Source organism: Bombyx mandarina, chromosome 06 (assembly GCF_030267445.1).
Source record: "Bombyx mandarina strain Sakado chromosome 06, ASM3026744v2".
Taxonomy (NCBI): domain Eukaryota; kingdom Metazoa; phylum Arthropoda; class Insecta; order Lepidoptera; family Bombycidae; genus Bombyx; species Bombyx mandarina.
In genome coordinates, this window is record NC_143213.1 from 413,047 (window position 1) to 434,805 (window position 21,759).

The following is a 21,759-nucleotide window of genomic DNA, read 5'->3' on the forward strand; positions in this document are numbered from 1 at the left end:
AAAAATTTGAATATAACCAAAAGATTCGTTTATTGTACCATCAAACGATACAATGGAGACTCTAGTGTAGATGACAGGTCAAGAAGTGGTCGCCTTCGGTCTATTAGGACTCCAGCAGTGATAAAAGCTGTGAAGGCGCGAATTCAAAGAAATCCCAAACGTAAGCAGAAACTGTTGGCCCTTCAGATGGGGTTAAGCAGAATCACGGTGAAAAGGGTGTTAAATGAAGACTTAGGGCTTCGGGCATATCGAAGAAAAACAGGACATCGTTTGAATGCTCGTCTAATGGACCTAAGACTGAAGAGATGCCGCGCTTTGTTGAAGCGGTACGCGGGAAAAAAAAATCGGGAAATTCTTTTTCGGATGAAAATTTTTTTACCGTAGAATAGAGCTACAACAAACAAAATGATAAGGTGTACGCACACAGTAGTGAAGAAGCGAGCAACCGTATTCCGCGTGTCCAACGAGGTCATTTTGCATCCTCGCTGATGGTATGGTTGGGAGTTTCTTATTGGGGCTTAACAGAGGTACATTTTTGTGAGAAAGGTGTAAAAACGAATGCAGTTGTGTATCAAAATACAGTCCTGACGAACCTTGTGGAACCTGTTTCTCATACCATGTTCAATAATAGGCACTGGGTGTTCCAACAAGATTCGGCGCCAGCTCATAGAGCGAAGAGCACACAAGACTGGCTGGCGGCGCGTGAAATCGACTTCATCCGGCACTAAGACTGGCCCTCCTCTAGTCCAGATTTGAATCCGTTAGATTAAAAGATATGGCAACACTTGGAGGAAAAGGCGTGCTCAAAGCCTCATCCCAATTTGGAGTCACTCAAGACATCCTTGATTAAGGCAGCCGCCGATATTGACATGGACCTCGTTCGTGCTGCGATAGACGACTGGCCGCGCAGATTGAAGGCCTGTATTCAAAATCACGGAGGTCATTTTGAATAAACTTTAGTGTCATAAGAATCTATGTTTTATTAAGTTCATTTTGGTATATGAATGGTTACATAATGAATAAACTTGTTTTAATTATTTTACATTAAACATGTGACAGAATTTATGACCTGACTAGGTAGTTAGTATAGTTAGTTAGATTAGTCTTAGTTAGTTTATAGTTATAGTTTTAGTAGTTAGAGAGAAAAAAAAAAAAATTGCTGTAAAGAAGCAGAGGACAGCAGCCGGCGCCGGGCTGACTCCTCCGCGGGCGTCGAGCCACCACCAGACCAGCCCATTGTATTATATTTAAGTATCTATTTTTGTCAATGTGAGTGTGCCGTGCACGCTGCGAACAGCCCCCCTTCATCCCGTTCTGCATAATTTCACCCCTGCCCTGTGTGGCACGGAGCTTCGTTCCGGGCAGTGGGGTTTGCCCCGAGGCCCGTTCCGTGCCCCCGAAAGGGGGTACGACGACCCTTCTTCTTCTTCTGCAACTAAACAATACCACTCGGGTTAAAATAATCTAATTTAGTTCTCTAATTACAATACATTTTTTTTTGTTAATTTAAGTTGTGACTAAAAAATTTAAAATACATTTTAAAAGTTGGTAATGAAATGAAAACTTATTTAAGTCCACTGTAAGCTCTATGAAATGAATTGACAATTAGAACTCATATCTCAAGGTGGTTGGCCCATTGCACATTACGATGCACACCTAGTTTTTTTTTTTTTTTTTTTATAGCAACTATGAGGCAAACGAGCAAGACGGGTCACCTGATGGTAAGTGATTCACCGCCGCCCACGGTCACCAGCGTTTACGCCAGTGCGTTGCCTTCAGGTAAGAATATGCTCTCTTCTTGAATAGCCCAATGTCGCAGTTGTTGGGGAAGACCGCTGATGGCAACGAATTCCAGAGATTTATTGTGCGTGGCAGAAAACTGTTTTTAAAACGCATTGTAGTGGAACGCCAACCATCCAGATGATGCGGATGATAGTTCCGGCGAGACGATCGGTTGTGGTTGATAGTTGAATACAAAGATACAAGAATCCAACTCACAGTTACAAGGTTGTAGAGAACAAAACAGTTATTATTATTTTGAAGTCACCTAACTGTAATGTCAGTGTTTGTTAGATTATTTTATGAAGCCAGTATATCTATTCATTTTAATATCGCAGCAACCGCTTCACTGCGTACATCTACGCTTTATTTGGCGTAGTCCAAGACCTGTGTTCAGTGAGATTAAAGGTAGCTTTTATATTCTATCTCAGAGTTCAAATTGCTTCTACTCTAATTTTTTTTTATTGCTTATATGGGTGGACGAGTTTACAGCCCACCTGGTGTTAAGTGGTTACTGGAGCCCATAGACATCTACAACGTAAATGCGCCATCCATCTTGAGACGTAAGTTCTAAGGTCTCAGTATGATTACAACGGCTGCCCCGCCCTTCAAACCGAAACGCATTACTGCTTCACGGCAGAAATAGGCAGGGTGGTGGTACCTACCCGCGCGGACTCACAAGATGTCCTACCACCAGTAATTATAAAATTCACGAATTTCGAAAATCTAAATTCAAATCGCCATTTTCTTTTTACGGAACATTCAGTTTTGTGGAACAATGTAATATTTTCTATTCTGAATTCTCCAAATTCATCAGTCTATGTGTGGAAGTCACGTCTAGAGCAAACAACAAACGCAAACACAGTCTATTTATATTCTATTTCTCTTCTTCAGTTCCTTCCTTCCTTTGTGGTATCACGCTTGTCAGAGCGCTCGTTATTCAGTATCATTGCTGTGGGCAGATGCGATGCGCCTCACGAGCGATCGCCACCCCTCCCGGTTTGTGGTGAGTCTGGTACACTCATGCAAACAGCTGCTAACTGCCGACTTGACTTCTTCAGATATTCCCTTTCTATTGTTACTACATTTCTTTAATGTACAGACACATCGTTCCTAATGTTTTATTATTAGCATTGATAAGTAAACATTGCATTGAAAAGTAAAAATTTACTGAGCATGCTGTATAAATGATAAATGTATGATTATAATAAATGACTTTGTTACATAAATAACAATAATAAATAAATTCCGACAATTCATGCAAATACAAAGTGATTATTTGGTATTTGTTACTAAAAAGATACAAGAAACTTCTAGATTACGTATTATTTGATTTTAATTTTATATCAAATACAATGGCGCGGAGTATTACAATAGCAGGAAGTTTAAAGTAAAATGCATATATAATAAAACCAAGATTAATGTCTTCTTTGTCTCCACTTTATCCCACTACGTGGGGTCGGCATAGCGATTTTTTCTATTCCATTCTCGTCTATCGGCCGTCATCTCATATCATCATTCACACACACCATCCATATCTTCTTCGTTCGACCTCTTCCCCCTCTACCTTGCACTACCATTTCCATACCTCTCCTAGTCACACTCATCTCCACTCTACGCAATACTATGCATCACATGTTCATACCACGCTAGCCGATAACCAAGACTAATGTGTTTCTGAATTTTATATAAAACTAGCGACCCGCCCTCGCTTCGCTTCGGAAACATTAAAACACACATGTAACCAAAAAATAAAAAAAAATTAAAAAAAAAAAAGTAGCATATGTTCATCAGGGACAATGTCGGCTTCTAATGGAAAAAGAATTTTTCAAATCGGTCCATTAGTTTCGGAGCCTAATCGAAACAAACAAACAAACAAATCTTTCCTCTTTATAATATTAGTATAGATGTGAAAATAAGCGAGATTCGGTAACAAATGTATTAATTAATTTTCGGGGCTCGTGATAGAAGAGGAGGGTTGAGCCATCTCACTGTCTCTCTCACAGCCTCACTTTGATAGCGGTGACGTCATTAATCATAAATCAAAACGAGCAGGACATTATCTGTTTGTTTTCACTTTGACAAAATGTAACTTTCTTTTGTTGCAAATTAGCAAGTGGCAGTGGCAAGTTTCTAATAGCTATAATACAACTTTCTGACGAATTTGTTATGATAAATTTCTATTTAGTTTAGACATCGGACGCTCCTTTTTTGGTGTGTAAAAAATTAAAATATTTAGAAAATAGAAAATAATTAGAAATAAAGTTGAACGGAATCAAAATCAAATTTTTGAAGTCGTCGTGGCCTAACGGATAAGGCATCCGGTGCATTCGTGTTGAGCGATGCACCGGTGTTCGAATCCCGCAGGCGGGTACCAATTTTTCTAGTGAAATACGTACTCAACAAATGTTCACGATTGATTTCCACGGTGAAGGAAGGAAGGTCTACTGGTGGTAGGACCTCTTGTGAGTTCGCACGGGTAGGTACCACCGCCCTGCCTATTTCTGCCGTGAAGCAGTAATGCCTTTCGGTTTGAAGGGTGGGGTATCCGCTGTAACTATACTGAGACCTTAGAACTTTATATCTCAAGATGGGTGGCGCATTTACGTTGTAGATGTCTATGGGCTCCAGTAACCACTTAACACCAGGTGGGCTGTGAGCTCGTCCACCCATCTAAGCAATAAAAAAAATAAAAAAACATCGTGTAATAAAAATGAAACCCGCAAAATTATAATTTGCGTAATTACTGGTGGTAGGACCTCTTGTGAGTCCGCACGGGTGGGTACCACCACCCTGCCTATTTCTGCCGTGAAGCAGTAATGCGTTTCGGTTTGAAGGGTGGAGCAGCCGTTGTAACTATACTTGAGACCTTAGAACTTATATCTTGAGGTGGGTGGTGCATTTACGTTGTAGATGTCTAGAAAATGCGCAAAGAGCCCGTTGCGGGTTATTGTCACAGGTACATTTTTATTACAAAACCCAATTGAGTTTTTTGAAAGCAGTCACTACATCTCTCAGATTATTTCACATGATAATATAAAACTTTCAGGGATAAAGCTTCTAAGTTTTTAAAAGCGTATTTCTCATAAACTTTCATTTGAATTTAAAGTATATAAAAAAAATGTAATTTGATACCTTTAGTTTAATACCTTAATGCTAAAATACCTTAGCTAATTTTTCATACTACACTAACTTTTATCTGAAGACATCATTTTCTAATACTGATGCGGCGCGGAAGACGGTGTTGGAAATACAACAAAAGCTCCTTATTCGCGTTTCCTTCATCCGAGTTTAAACTATTCGCGGATTAAAAAAAATTGCGACCAAATTTCTATATTCGCCGCGAAAGATTTTTTTATTCTCGGATCTGATCGGTACATTGGTACACACATTGATAAAAAGGGTTCTATTACGTATCGACCGAATATCCTTTGTAAACGCTTCGTCAAATGGACTATTCAAAAAGTTAAATAGACCTCATTACAATTATGCCTAAAGTGTGTTGTTAAGCCTGATTGATAAAGATTAATCTAAATATATAGTTAAAAACTTGAACTAAATTCAATTTTATATAAATACTTGCTTTTTTTATCACTTATAAGCGTGTACCCTATAATCCCACATACATATACATATATGTAAATTGCCGTTCAATTTATGTATTCGCCGCATATTTACGGAACATATAACGCGCGAATAAAGAGCTTTTACTGTACTCACACACGGAGGCACTTTTTTTTATTTATTGCCTTTGTAGGCAGACGAGCGTACGGCCCACCTGATGGTAAGTGGTTACCGTCGCCCATGGACTTCAGCAATGCCAGGAGCAGAGCCAAACCATACTCGTACATGCTTCGACTTGAAGAAATTGTAAAGCCGTAAATAGCAGGCACTCTCTAAAGTCGTCAATAACCTTAAGCAGCTGGTTGACTTGCTGTAGGAGCCGCAGAGACCAGACCGAGAACCCTCAGGTAAAAGTGTAACCTTGTTGTGCGGAGACCCGTCGTTCAAGAATCTAAGATTTAAAAAGATTTCACTGTCTCGTATTCGTCTACAGAACTCTAAAAGGAAAACATAAATACAAACTGCTCAGAATTACTAACTCATTAAGCTGTGGGTCGTTTGAGTGTTAATATTTTTACTTAATAAATCATTTTAACTACAGTATTTTTTAAGCGTGTTGTAACAGCCAAGGGCATTTGAATTCGCATTTCGCATTTGATAACTGGCATTTGATCGACACAGTGAGTATATTTAATTATTGTTTTATCGGTAACCGAAATTTATACTTAACTTAACAAATATGTCTACTGCACATAAGTTTTTTATTCTTTGAGGTGGATTTAAGGCCCGCCTGACGTTAGGCAGTTACCAGAACCCATAGACACTCGTGAACACTTGTGAGTGTGGCTGCTCACCTCGAGACACCTAAATTTAAACATTTGTATCGGCACCCTCTTATGGAAATAACCAACTATTCAGTTTAGATATCCCCTTCAAACTTCAAGGGTAATTAGTTGTTGTGCGGCAGAAATAAGAACATCTGGTTTTCTTTTTGTATTCTGGTTTGTGCACGAATTTTTTTTGTTTATCTTTGATTTTCATTGAAAATACATATCGACGTTAGTTTGTTAGAAATATATATTCAATATTAGTTCATAAAAGTAGATATTATTCTTCGTCGCTTTCTTCATTGCTGAAGGTCGTGTCCCTGAAACTTGACCGTTGCCTGTCTCGTGAGCTGTTTCCATCTCGTCCGGTCCTCAGCTGCTCGAATGGCGGTTGCGACTGGCAACCCAGTTAGAGCGGTTACTTGATCACACCAACTGCAACGGCTAGGTAATCGGCCGCGGGGTCTCTTTCCTTCTACTTTTCCCGTCACGATCACTTTGTCCAAGTTATCTGACTGTCGGCGGGCAATATGACCGAAGTAGCTGAGGATCAGAGCTGGTAACAGATTGTTGAGAGCCTGACTCGGATGCGAAGCTGATCCAGGATAGATTTATTTGTCCTCTTGGCCGTCCATGGAATTAAAAAGTAGATATAAGTTTATTTAATTCATCTAATAAATATGAGTAGGAATGAAATGCGTCTATATTCCATTTCTCGCACCGATTCCGACGTAAGCTAGCTGATGTTGGTCACGGATATCTTGTTAATTTCAAATTATTACGCGACTAGTGACGCAGCTTTGTAGAGCGCTTTGAGGACAATGAAGCGGTACTTTTGCATTTTTTTAAACGTGTCTTAGTATTCGTAAACCTCTCAGTTATTTTTTCCTAATTTAAGCTAAGAAATATATTATTATTCAAAGTTATTCAGTACTAAAAGTTATAACACCTTTTTTTTATTGTACACACAGTTATTAAAATATAATAATTGTGAAAAGTTATAAAATGGCGAGCTTAACTCAACAATTGAGTTATCTACCAGCTAACCGTTTTTAAAGAGGGTGAGCTTTACATAGGTGGGTAGAAAAGTACAATCTAATCAATTTACTTATTGATACAGTACACAATAACAATAATAGTTACAATAATAAATAAAAACACTAATACATAATATATCAGACTATAAACATACACAATTACACACATAAATAACATAAACATATAAATATACGTACATATATAATGAAATATATAAAATATATTTTTTTTTCACCTTCTCATTGTTGTTATCAAGTGGACGTGGGATTATGGAATCGCTAGCTTCTGTAGCCCGCGTGGGTTTGAGATCTCCCGAAGTTTCAAGCATCATCAATATTTTCCTACATAATCGTTAATATAAAAAATTTCATGTCGGAAACTTTCTAACTAATAACCAGTCGTACGTTCGTTAGTAATGTTCACTCCGCATGTGACACCTCATTTAATGTATACCACCATAGGTACCACGACGGAACTCTTATTACCATCAATATTCACATTTTTATCGTGTCCATATTGATGAAAAAGATAAAAATGTAGAGACTGTCCACAGTGCGTTTCCAGAGGTCTTTTTTGCCACGTACCATCCGGCTATGGAATGAGCTCCCTCCACGGTGTTTCCCGAGCGGTATGACATGTCCTTCTTCAAACGAGGCTTGTGGAGAGTATAAAGCAGTATGCAGCGGCTTGGCTCTGCCCCTGGCATTGCTGAAGTCCATGGGCGACGGTAACCACTCACCATCAGGTGGACCGTATGCTCGTCTGCCTACAAGGGCAATAAAAAAAAACAATAATCAATGAAGAAATGATTTGAAATTGAATTCCAAAATTTTCAATGAAACTCACTTCAATTTAGACTTTATTCTATTATACTATTTCATACGTGTAATAAAAAACCTTTTAAAGGGCCAGTATTGTAATAGGGCAACTTCGTCGGTAAAAAAACTCTATTATACCTAACCATTATTATTCTCAAATACAAATCTTCAATTCAATATAAATTGTAATACTACTTATTGTCACATGCCAAACATTTACTTAAATTAGTTAATTGCTAATAATGAAATTAAGATGGAGGATAATAATTTGAAAAAAAAAAAGTATTCGACGAAAATTTTATTAAATTTACCAGTTGACAGTAGCATTCATTAAAACAATGAAAATAAAATAGTTTAAATATTATTAATAATAATTTAAATATTAAACAATAAAATAATTTAAATATTTATCATAACTATTTCGTTAACTTAGATATAATAGTCGTGACAATAGATCGGTCTGGCGTCGAGCTTTGTTGGTTGAGTCCACCATTCCACATGACGAGGAGCTTATGCTTAAGCTGGAGGCAGAAAAGGATGAGTAGATAGAATATTTAGCCCTGATCCACGAGACTACCATGTGCCATGTGGCGTGTTGATTCAACTATCATTGTCAATAGTTGTACAACAAGTAAGCTAGGGGCTTGATGCCAATACCGGTCATTCATAGCATGGCGCGTATTGTGAGAAGGTTCCTCACTCTAGGACCCTGGTGGCACTCGGTGGCCGAAGATGTTAAAGGGTGGGGCTGAAGATGTTAAAGGACCACATACTAAACGACGCCCCTGCACTCTCACTCGACGCCTGATCCTGATTCCGCGGTTAACATTAAAACCAGACACGCACCCCTCCCATAGGATGTCAGGTCGATGGAATCATTGAAAATTGATTCATTGACGTATTTGTTAAAAAATAATGAGGTGATTTGACAAGAGCTTGAAAATAAATACATCCAAATACGGGAAACATTCTAAATTTTAACTAACTAACGAAAGCAAGATACAAATATGTATCAAAAACGTGACATAACAAATCTACTGTCAGCTAGATATCACCCAAAGTAGGCCGTCTTGAAAGTTCCCATATGCGCAGATTTCTTACGGTATTTTCCCAAAGCACTACACAATAATGTGAGATTTTTTTTTAATTAATTGTATGTAACGTGATGTGGTGGACTTTTGAATATATTAATTGGCTATTAAAATTGCCTGTATATCCAACGTGACCTGCTAATTAGCTCACGTTGGACAACCGTCGTGTGTGTACCGTGTAGCACACAATTATAGCTAAACCTTAAAATACATTATAACAGCTAATTAAAAATGCTCAACCACACCGCAACACGCGTTATACATACAATTATAGGACAGAAATAATATATCCACCATTATATTGTAAGGAATATTGTGTACTTATAACATTTATTTTCATGTTAGTCACGCGCGCATGGCCTATGTTACGAGTCAGATTTTTGACTTGTTGTTCCTTCTTGTGCATCTTATTTTTAACTTGTATTGTGTATTGTGAGCCTTATAAGAATTTATAATTTAAATATATATAATGACATGGAGTATTTCAGAATGAATAAATATATTAATTAAAGACTTCATTGCGTTCTCTGTTATATAATAAGAAAACAACATTTAAATCACATAATCTCTTTTAAAATTAATATTTAAAATAAAACAGTAAACAGTATTAATAAATTATACAAAACTGAACTCTCTTTTTACAGAATGACACTGAAAAAATCCTTTCTAAAACTAAATAATTTTAAATAATAAAGGTTTTTCTTTGCATATATATTTTCATTACATTATTTATATGTACGTATTACAATCGAGCTATCGCGAATCACGATTATTGCTAATTACACGCGGCGTCTTACCTATCAGCCGAGGACAGATTTGTCCCTTCGGATGGTGAACAATTGTAATAGAAATATCAAATTTAAAACAACACAACAGTTTAAAATTTTTACAGATCATCTCACAACCCTTTACTGACATTGAAACTTAGCAAGCATGGTTGTGAAAACGCGAAGGAGCAGCATCAAAGCGAAAATGAAAAGCAGAAGTAAGTTGATCGTTGACGTGTTTATTAACTTGACTTGTGGACACTCTATCTATCTCTCTTCCTAGCTATTTATCTCAAATGTTGGTGGGGTTAGTTTTTCCTATTTTACTCCTCCACTTCGCTCTATCTTCGACATCCTCGTCAGCAACATTGCATTTCCTTTTGCCCTACATCCTTCCGCCTTATCTTGGATCTACCTCTAGGTCTCTGACCGGGGAGGTCGAGCAGTAGTGCCAATTTCCTACGTAGTCAGGTGGCCTCCTTTTTACCTGACCATACCACCTCAGCCTGCTCTCCTGCATGTTGTCGGCGATGTCCCGTACACCAAGGCTTCCACGCACGTACTCGTTGCGGATGTTATCAAGCCTGGTCACTCCTCACATCCACCTCAACATCTTCAGTTCAGCAACTTGAATGGCATGCATGTTCCTTTGGGTTGCCACCCATGTTTCGCTGCCATACATAAGAAAAAACCAACCTGAACTGAACTGGACCAGTTGATAATAATGTGATGACACCTTTAAGGCGTACTTTATCCCCTTCTAATAATGATTGCAGTTAAGCTCATGGATATCACACAGTGTGAATGCTACCACCCTTGACTGTCTTTGACAATTAAATCGAAGTTTCAACTGTATTTTGTATGAAGGACTGTCACACCCGTTCTAACTCAAACCCATCACTGGCTCATGTCAGAAATAGACACAAAAGTGCTATCAAACAGCATGGACTAAAAACAAGCCCTCAATAATCTAATTTACATTTGTTTTAGGAAATATACTGGCGAGTGCCGCCTTCGGTGTAGCATTCCTAATTATACCTGCAGTAGTTGTTTTCATTGACCCTATATTTTTGGTGGCACAATATGTAAGTTAAAGCAAAGTACTTAATAAGTTTATTTTTTTTATGTGGATGGACGAGCTCACGGCCTACCTGGTGTTAAGTGGTTACCAAAGCCCATAGACATCTACAACGTAAATGCCGCTACCTACCTTGAGATATTAGTTCTAAGTTCTCAGTATAGTTCCAACGGCTGTCCCACCCTTCAAGCCGAAACGCATTAACGACTGCTTCACGGCAGAAATAGGCAGGGTTGTGGTACATACCCGTGCGGACTCACAAGTCGTCCTACCATCAATAGTAACGAAAATTATAATTTTGCCAAAAACTAGAACGTATTTACACGATTATTTAGTGAGAGACTGTGCTACGTCATTAAGCCCTAGATTGAAATCACACTGATATTTTTCCCTTTTTACGGTTCTCCAAATCATAAGTACATAAGCTCCATCAACACCGTAGCACTATATTCAAGACTCATTCAGACAAATAATCGTATCTTTGTGACTATCAAAATCTACGATTACGTATTTGAGTTCGTCATCACTAGGAATTATATGTATTTTATCCCACAGCAATTAAAATTGACGAAGAATAGCTTGCTCTCCTATTTTTTGAAAAAGGAGTTAAAAGGAGCTCTCCTGGAGGTTTACCTCTTCAACGTGACCAACGCCGAGAGGTTCCTCGATGGAGCAGACAAGAAGATGAAAATGAACGAAATCGGCCCATTTGTTTACCAGTAAGCGAATTCTTCTTTTTTGAAGAGCTCAAAATCCATTCAGTTATATTACGGTACTAGCTGTAACCGTTCGCTTCGCTGGGCCGTTTAAAATTAACACTATTATTTCTCACCCCCACAAAGATTCTCATCATTAACGCCCTCACAACTGGTGTAGGGAGTCCAACTCTCATATAAATATTAGCCTATCCATTAAGTACATGTATTTTCTACGTGGATACCAAGTTTCAAGTCAATCGGATGCATGGTTCAGTAGTTATAATGGAACATCCGTAAAAACCTGGTGGTAGGACCTCTTGGGAGTCCGCACGGGTTGGTACCACCACCCGGCCTATTTCCGCCGTGAAGCACTAATGCGTTTCGGTTCGAAGGGTGGGGTAGCCGTTGTAACTATACTGAGATCTTAGAACTTATATCTCGAGGTGGGTGGCCCATTTACGTTGTAGATGTCTATGGTCTCCAGTAACCACTTAACACCAGGTGGGCTGAGAGCTCGTCCACCCATCTAAGCAATAAAAATAAAAAGGCTCACTTAAAATCAGAATGCACGATGGCTTTACAATGGATGGATTAAAATGAACCACAAAATCTAGATTTATCGATTAAAATCAGATTTTTGTACATACGATAATTACCATACTCGTAGGAGCTAATGAGTTACGAGATACGAGCTAGCTAACGAACAAATCAATGGAAGCTCTTTGACTTCGTTGGATCTGGTGACAACCATTTCTTGCAAGCTCTTGACTAGCTTACCTTGTACGCTAATTAAAAGGTTAGAACAATGTAGTTGCGGTTAGTATAGTTGTTTCTGAGGTTTTCACGAATAACTTAATACATTAAATCAAGTCAGGTTATTTTAGATAATATGTAATAGGGATTACTGATCAGAAGACATAGGTATGCGATGTCTTTTTTGACTTTTTTATTTATTGCTAACTATGATACGATCCACATGGTGTTAAATGGTTACCGGAGCCTATAGACATGTATAACGTAAATTCCGCCACCTACCTTGATACAATAGTTCTGAGATCTCAGTTCTTACAATATTGTGGCTTCAAACCGAAATGTATTGCTGTTTCACGGCAGAAATGGGCAGAGTAGTAGTATCTACCCGTGCGGACTCAGAAGACGTCCTACCAGCATTTAATACAAGAAAATTAAGTAGTATAATATTTTCTACGTAATAAGGTTTATCTTGTTTATAATTAAATTTAAAAAGAACATTGAATTTTCAGAGAATACAGAAGTAATGAAGACATAGATTTTGATATTGAAGCACCAGTAATCAGGTTTACACCGAAGTTGAGAACTGTTTTCATGCCTGAAAAGTCAGTAGGTGATCCGAAGGATATTACGCTGAACGTGCCTAACATCTCCTTACTGGTATGTACTCCCCTTACTCTATGTACCCAGGAAAATATACGATAGTCGATTTTTTTATTTTAACTTTTTTACTGACGTCTCTTAGCTCATGTCCTTAGTTTTCTGTTTTATTTTAAAGACAATTGTTGAACTTCTCTCTTTTGTTCATCAACGTGTATCCACACGAGGCTAATTGTAGTTCCTTTCATAATTATGCACTCCATATATCGGTCTCTTGCCTTTCGCATCAACCATTAATCTGATATCGATTGTTGAACTACATAATACATATATTCAAAAATTATCTAGTGAAATCATTATTTGAATAAAGGATAATATGTTTTATAAAATCACTAGTTGACCCGGCAGACTTCGTAGTGCCTCAATCGATAAATAAAAGACCTAAACTTTTGTACAAAATAAAGTTAAAACAAACAAAAAGAATCCGAATCCGTCCGACCGGGGACACATCAAAGGAACAACAAAATTGTTATTTTTATTTAATTCCAAGCATTTTCATATTTATCTACCTTTTAAACCTTCTCTGGACTTCCACAAATAATTCAAGACCAAAATTTGCCAAATCGGTCCAGCCGCTCTCGAGTTTTAACGAGACTAACGAACAGCGATTCATTTTTATATATATAGATAACAGATTGAAACTGATTTGCACTGTTTTTGTTCATTATTTACCAACTCTAGTATAATAGTTAAGAGTATCTTCTATTTATTTAGATTAATGTTGAATTATTCTCTTTTAGACTGTGTCGACTTTAATGGAACCATACCCCTTCGTGGTCCGACAGCTCTATAACATCCTGGTGAATCAGGTTGATACCGAGGGGATCGTGGCGAGGGACGTCCACAGCTGCCTCTGGGGTTTCCGCGACCCTATTGTGTCTATAGCCAAAACTCTTGCTCCAGGCTTGATATACTATGACAGTATAGGAATCTTAGAAAGGGTATGCTGTAAGAAATGATTTATGAGAAGACTCAAGGTCACGCAAAGAGCAATGGAGAGGGTTATGCTCGGAGTTTCCCTGTGAGATCAAATCAGAAATTAGGAGGTTCGCAAGAAAACTATGGTAACCGACATAGCCCAAAGAATTGCGATGTATAAGTGGCAGTGGATAGGGCACATTGCTCGTAGAACGGATGGCCGTTGGGGCCAGAAAGTTTTTCAGTGGCGACCGCATACCGGAAGACGTAGCGTGGGTGGGCCGCCCACAACATGGACCGACGACCTATTGAGGTTCACGGGGATCCGCTGGATGCAAGCAGCGCAGCTACGATCTTTGTGGCGAGGCTTGGGGGAGACCTATGTCCAGCTGTGGACGTCTCTGGGCTGATAGAATAGAGAAAAAAATGCTTTGTACTTTTGTTAGTGTGCATTTATGTATTTTGCCTACAATACAAATCAGAACCGAATGATTGGGGAAATTTAAAACATGGATTCAAATATGTTAACTGGGATGGACAAATTCAATAAACTACTGTGATCTATTTTACTAAGCTAGACCTATTTTATGGATTTAATCAAATTAAGCATAACAAATTGCGTTCTTTGACGATTGAATAGTGAAAGCGCGAACTTTCTACCTCACTGAAAATGCATAGTCACATGATTTACAAGTGCACAAACACGTTAGTTTTATTTATGTGAGGAAGATGCCAAAACAAGCTCGAATTCCAGTTATCGCCCCTGCACTTGAAACAGCCTTAACGAATTGGTATCAAGTATAATATGATAAGTTATATTGTAATAAAACAAAAAAATTATGGTTCCTTAAAATCTCTTTAAGCTACAGGAAGAGCACCCTTAGAAATAATGCATCTTTAGAAAAATAATTCAAAAAACTTTGCAAACACATCCCACGTTATGCTGAGGCTACCTCTGTTGCTCACCTGCTAACTTAAGCTGATGATAGTGAGAGTGTTGATTCTTGAAAATCATTTAAAGCCAAACTGAAAAAGCTCCGGTTTCACTACACATCAACAACATAATTTTAATCTATGTTATTAATACCTGTTTTCCAGTTGTACGATCCATATGTTAAATACAGAATTGAAATGGGTAGAGAAGGAGTAGACAAATTCAAAGTATTAAATGTTCAGAGAACACGCAAAGAGAAGATGTTTGATTCAAACGATCCTGTTAATAAGTGAGTTTTATTTGTTTTTTTTTTTTTTTTTTTATCGAGTGAAATCTAAGAAAAGCAATATTTACCAGATTTGATTTTTTGTTTGTGGTCATTAATGTTTTTATTTTATTTTATTGATGCTCAAAACAAATTACAATAATTACAGTACATATTAGCTAAATCGTAAGTACAAGTAGTACCTAGATCTAATCTGGATTGCAATCTAAATAGTGTATGTGCACTCAGCAAATCCATTTGAATGTACATAGCTATGGCTATGAAATTACAAATATTGATAACTAGCCATTGTTAAATAGGATATCCTTCACACATCTGACAAATCCCCTGAGTCTAGATTCAAAGATATCAAGATCACCGTGACATTTAGCCAAATCATTATACTGTCTGACCATTCTTACCATAGGGTTATAGTATGATATATTATTTTTATATGTCCGTAACGCAAAGAGGTTTACCAAATGCGAATTCCGGGCTCTGAAGTGGGTGTTGATAGAAATATTCGACAGCAGTTCCATCTAATGGGAGTGTAAAATTTTGTACAAAATGATTAAATCAAAATACCTACGGCGAGCTTTGTAGGCAGACGAGTATAAGGCCACCTGATGGTAAGTGGTCACCGTCGCTCATGGACGTCAGCAATTTCAGGGGCAGAGCCAAGCCGCTGCCTACCATTAAGTATTCTCCGCAAGCCTCGCTTGAAGAAGATATCTATCAGATATGGACTCACCTCCCGACCGAGACCGTGTTCGCTCACCAATCCCGATGAAGCTGGAAAGGCCTTTGGGACACCAGAAATCCTTCCATCCCAAAAAAAAAGGGCTCTGGAAACAGTAAAATAGGGCTGTAGATTTCATCAGAGTTAAGGGATGGCTATTGAACGCTATAAATGCATTGGATTAACGACCTTCCGAAACTATAGAGGAATTTGGATAGTTTTGTCGCATCGGTTAACCCAGACGTCGGCAAAGTGCGGCTCTTTGAACTCTTGAGTTTGGCTCTGGCACAAATATCCTATGGGCTTGCCCGGCCTCTAATATTATCCGGCTGTAGACGAAAAAGCCGGTTAATATGTACGGTTATTTAATATCAGCACCCCTGACTGATATCGAATATTATATACTTATATATTAATCGAAGCAGTATACAATATAGCATTTATTTTATGATTTGCAATAAATAATATGCATAAAATTAAAATTGCAATAAATAATATGCAATAAATTTAAAATGCAATAAATAATACGCAATAAATGTTTACTACATTTACAAACAGATTTGGCTCTCAATTTTTTTATGTCATTTTAATTTGCATATTTAGCTCTTTGGCTAATAAGTTTACCGACCACTGAGTTAACCTTTCAATTTTATACCTGTTAATCGGGATTTTTTATAGAAAAGGAAAGCAGTGTGGTACTATCTCTTATGAATTAACTGACTAACGCAATTTCCTATCCTCTTCGTACATTTGTAATTAATTGCCTTTATCTCAACTATTCAGGTATTTTGAATTTAATGACACATATGAAGGTGCAGCTTTTCCCCCACTGATGACTCCACAAACCCCAGTTAACTTGTACCGCCTGGGAATCTGCAAAAGCTTCCAAATGAAGTACCAAAGCCAAGAGGACCTAAAGCTGGGAGCCAAATTATTTGTGTACGGGTACAGCAATAGTACATTTGAGAACACCAAGATATGCGATAGTAAGGGATGGTGCCCCTTTGGCCTTATGGATTTGTCGTCTTGTTTTTACCGTGAGTATTGGTGTGGTTTGTGGTTTTATTATCACCAATATCAGTCCACGAGTCCACGATAGTCACACATAGAATTAGGTTTTATATTATGTTTTGGAATATATTTTTGATTGGTTAAAATAAAATTGGGCAAATAAAAATAAAAGTGCATAATGGGAGATTAATATAAATAAAATTATTTTCTAATACAGATCTTCCAATGGCGTTATCGAAATCACATTTTCTCGACGCTGATCCTTTACTGCTTGAAAAAGTTGAAGGCCTGAAACCAAACAGAGCCGTTCATGACAGTAGCTTGTTGGTAGATCCAGTAAGTACATAGTTTCCGAACTATATTTGACCACTCTACAACTTGTATCTTTTTTTTATTGCTTAGATGGGTGGACCAACTCATAGCTCACCTGGTGTTAAGTGGCTACTGGAGCCCATAGACATCTACAACGTAAATGTGCCATCGACCTTAAGTTCTAAGGTCTCAGAATAGTTACAACAGCTGCCCCACCCTTCAAACCTATCGTTACCTTTTCAATTATTCGACATTTTGGTCGAGTCGTTGATGACCCTGGGCTACGAGGTTCGGCCACGTTAACTAATGTAGGTATGCGGTTTCGGTACCGATAATAAGAAGGTTATCGTGGGGCCATAGAGCTTGCTAAGAAAACAATTCATTGAAATCGGCAAACTCAATATTATGTATATTTCATTTCACCACAGTAGGAACCTATACTCGTAGTATCTTCAGGTCTGAGAGTGTGGTTGATTCGAGTTTTTCTCTTCAGGATAATAGTGTTCCAAGTGTTAGAAACTGTAGAAATATTATTATAAACAAAAAAACAGACGATAGTTATCACAATATTCAAATGTAATGATTAGCATTTTAGTTGTCCGTGGTGACCAAGAAAACTGTAAATTATTCGAAAACCTCGGATATATGATAACGAGGAGTGAAAGGTTAATCGATTTAAGCAACATTTTTGCAACTTTAAAGGAGCGCCATCAATAGTTTAAAATTTGGAAAATATATCATAACAAAAAAAACTTCTGACCGTCAAAAAGAAGTCGTCGTGACCTAAAGGATAAGACGTCTGGTGCATTCGTATCGAGCGATGCACCGGTGTTCGAATCCCGCAGGCGGGTACCAATATTTCCAATGAAATACGTACTTACTTAACAAATGTTCACGATTGACCTCCACGGTAAAGGAATAACATCATGTAATAAAAATCAAACCCGCAAAATTATGATTTGCGTAATAAGTGGCGGAAGGACATCTTGTGAGTCCGCACGGCTAGATACCACCACCCTGCCTATTTCTGCCGTGAAGCAGTAATGCGTTTCGGTTTGAAAGGTGGGGCAGCCGTTGTAACTATACTGAGACCTTAGAACTTATATCTCAAGGTGGGTGGCGCATTTACGTTGTAGATGTCTATCGGCTCAAGTAACCACTTAACACCAAGTAGGCTGTGAGCTAGTTCATCCATCTTAGCAATAAAAAGTTTTATATATATTTGAATTGATTAATTGAAGCTTAATTAAAAATCACCTTTAACTAAAAAAGACAAATTTTGCGTCTTAAGCGAAATGTCGCTCAAACCAAAGAGCCTTTCTTTCACCCCTCGTAAATTTTTCAAATCGCGCGAATTTATAAATTTTACACAACAAAAAATGCGAAATTGGCCTTAGTATCAATTAAGAATAACATTTGTCCTCCAGATATGTTCCTTCGTCGATGAAGTTGTTCGTGAAGACATATTTTTAATCGACTTCAGAAAAATGAGAAATATATCGATTCGCCTACTTTTTTTATGTGTTTTGTAAGCTCATAAGTACCTGAGATATTGACTTCGACTACATTGCTGATATTAACATTTTAATTGGTCAAGTCAGTTGTCTTTTAGTTTTTGTCAAAATGACATACATAGAAGCACTGCAATACTTTCCATGGAAGTTCTAAATATGACCTCTAAGTGCTTGTTCACGTAGAATGCGCGGAGGCGGCGGCGGGTGCGGGCGCGGTAGACGTAGCGAGTTCGTGTTCACATTGACCGCCAGGCGTTTGCGCGATTGTGACTGTGAGATTGAAAACATCACGACGATCTTTTATTTTTAACCGAAAATTCATAAAGTGAGAGGTGATAACAATTAGAATCGGTGTGCATGAAATCAATAAAGAAAGAGAACGGTATGGTGAATTTCATACTTTATTCTTATTTCTTCTGTATTGAAAGACATATCGTTTCTAGCGACAAGTTCGTACTGGTTGAACTTACCTGACGTTGCGAGTTCGACGTGAACGATACCCATACAACTCGCGCGTTTGATATTGTCGCGAGCGGAACGCGCGCGCAAGTCGCTAGCTTGCCCGCTACTTAGACCGCGCGTGCGTTTCGTACGTGAACACTCGTATATTACGCCATATGTTTGATATTTCGTTACTGCGCCCGCCACCGCGCCCGCGAGTCAACGTGAACAAGCACTATAATACCTGTTTAGATTGTAGCTAATCAACTGTACTATATTTCAGAAGGCAGGTCTAACAATAGGGACGACTCTTGAGCTGCAGCTCAACATCATGACGACGGACTTGACGTTTAACCACCAGTCCCGGCTGTTCTCCGACACAATAGTGCCTATAGCGCGAGCCAAAATCGTGAGTACATTCATGAGCCTAACATCGCCACATTAAACCCAAAGTGTTCGGCATTGGACTGACCAGTCTGCGAAAAGTCGCTTTCAGTTACTTGCTCTAAATAAATGTTCTATTGTCCAAAAACATCACTAACCGTTAACCGAAATTATAGAAGATGCACTTTTGTGTGGAATACACGAAGACGGAAAGCAAACTGTCCTCTCCCTTTCGATAGTTAAGCCGGGCATATGTACAATTTTAAAATAAGTAGCCCCTGAAACATTGTATGATTAAAGTGGCCATTGACTCGTCAATTGTTAGACATAAAAACAAATGGATATGACTAATCAAGTATTATCGACCGACAGCAGTGCGTACTAACACGTGCGTACTGCCAAATACCAATCAATTTCAAACTACACTAGCAGCAGATCCATGTGTGAAGTCTGTGTTCAACACGAGTGCGTGGCATGCGTGGCATCGCGTTCTCCGGGAGTGTTCAAACAAAAAGCAATTTTATTACGATCAGTGACTTAACTGCTAATGATTACGTACACAATAAATTGGTTGTAACATCTTTTTCATAACACGACGATGTGGATTTGTTTCATAAAATGTGCAGCTACATAATAATACTAGTTTTGTAAATAAATACTAGTTTCAGCATGAGCACATGTGGTTAAGTGAGGAGGCTAGTCGTCTTGCCTAGTTGATCACGAGTAGCCTGTTGTTAACGAGATGGCAGTCCAAGACTTCCAGCTTCTAAAGCATTTTTTTTTTCAGACCTTACCGGAACCACCAGAAGAAACGAGGTACTCTCTAAAGTTAATGTACGAAACCGGCCCGCAAATATTGCTTGTTCTAGAAATAATCTCGTGCTCTCTAGGCATTTTACTTTTGATGAATTCTGGAAGGCTGGCCTGGCGGGAGCGTCGTAGAGAACTAGGCCCAAAGACGTTCACACCGCTTCAAGGAAAAATTAGCGCACAACCACTACTAAGTTCCTGAGTTAAATATACGAAAGAAACGTTGTGTGAGTCATTTTTAGTTAGACCTGAGCAATCAAGCTTGGTTGAGATAAACCTGGCCTTAGATAGTGCCTCAAGTAAGCGGTCTTCTCGTGTGTAATAAGACCAAGAACGTACATATCAGTAGCAACTAGTGTAATCAGACCTAGAGCACCAGATATCAAAACATGTGATAACAGTAACCCAGTGAATCCAGATCCATCCATATGATCCAACTAACTCATGTGTTTCATTCTTGGTAAATAACGAAGACTTGAAACGTAAACATATTCGTCCCAACACCCTTCGCCCACAGCTACTTCAAACTAGAAAGCGGTTGATATGGAATTTGTCTTTCTAGAGTATTGACCCCAATTTAATAGGTGTGCGGACAAGCTCAAGTTAAACCCAATGTGTCAAGTAGTTATCTGTTATTGTAGACAGTATCCCCTTGAAACATGAAGTCCGAGTCTTAAGAGTTTTTTTTGATTGCTTAGATGAGAGGACGAGCTCACGGCCCACTTTGTGTTAAATGGTTATCGGAGCCCATAGAAACGCATTACTGCGTCACGGCAGAAATAGGCAGGGTGGTGGTACCTATCTGTGCGGACTGATAAGACGTCCTACCGCCAGTAAATACGCAAATACGCAATTTCGGGTTTGATTTTTACTATACGATGTTATTCCTTCACCGTGGAAGTCAATCGTGAACATTTGTTAAGTACGTATTTCATTAGGAAAATTGGTGCATATCTCCCGGCAGGATTCGAACACCGTTGTATCGCTACATACTAATGCACACACAAAGAGTGTTCTCATAGGGGCTTACACACACTGCGCTTAGCAGCTGCAGAAAGAGGCGAATACAGAATAAACCCTACCATCCGTATTTTTGTTTCTACAAGTTTGAAATTTGTTACATCCCTTTCCCTCTCTCCCTCCTGTTCTACTCAGCATCATTCTGTGCTGCATGAGTAGTCACAAGTATCCAAGTTGAGGTTTCGCTCTACCATTGCCAACCACGGTCAGCCGTAGATATTTCAGTTAATTTATAATATACTCATAGGTTTATTTGTAAGGTTTTTTAAAGTATAGGATATCGTTAATTTATTGTTAGAGTACAAACCTAAGTATGCTTGAAATAAACAATTATTTATGGA

The 21,759-nt window shown here is 38.3% G+C and overlaps 1 protein-coding gene across 2 annotated transcripts; it reads left to right on the forward strand.

Moving 5' to 3' along the window:
• Positions 1 to 5,830: 5,830 nt before the first annotated feature.
• On the forward strand, positions 5,831 to 21,759 carry SCRB11 (scavenger receptor class B member 1-like). Of its 2 annotated transcripts, XM_028185944.2 has the most exons (11): positions 5,831 to 6,023; positions 10,010 to 10,102; positions 10,875 to 10,969; positions 11,518 to 11,681; positions 12,923 to 13,070; positions 13,811 to 14,011; positions 15,087 to 15,211; positions 16,710 to 16,963; positions 17,155 to 17,273; positions 19,488 to 19,613; positions 20,376 to 21,759. In XM_028185944.2, exons 2-11 carry the CDS (start codon positions 10,051 to 10,053, stop codon positions 20,598 to 20,600), a joined length of 1,509 nt encoding a protein of 502 aa, XP_028041745.2. In that variant the 5' UTR covers positions 5,831 to 6,023; positions 10,010 to 10,050; the 3' UTR covers positions 20,601 to 21,759. The 2 variants fall into 2 exon arrangements, with proteins under 2 accessions (XP_028041745.2, XP_028041746.2); XM_028185945.2 differs by lacking the exons at positions 5,831 to 6,023; positions 10,875 to 10,969.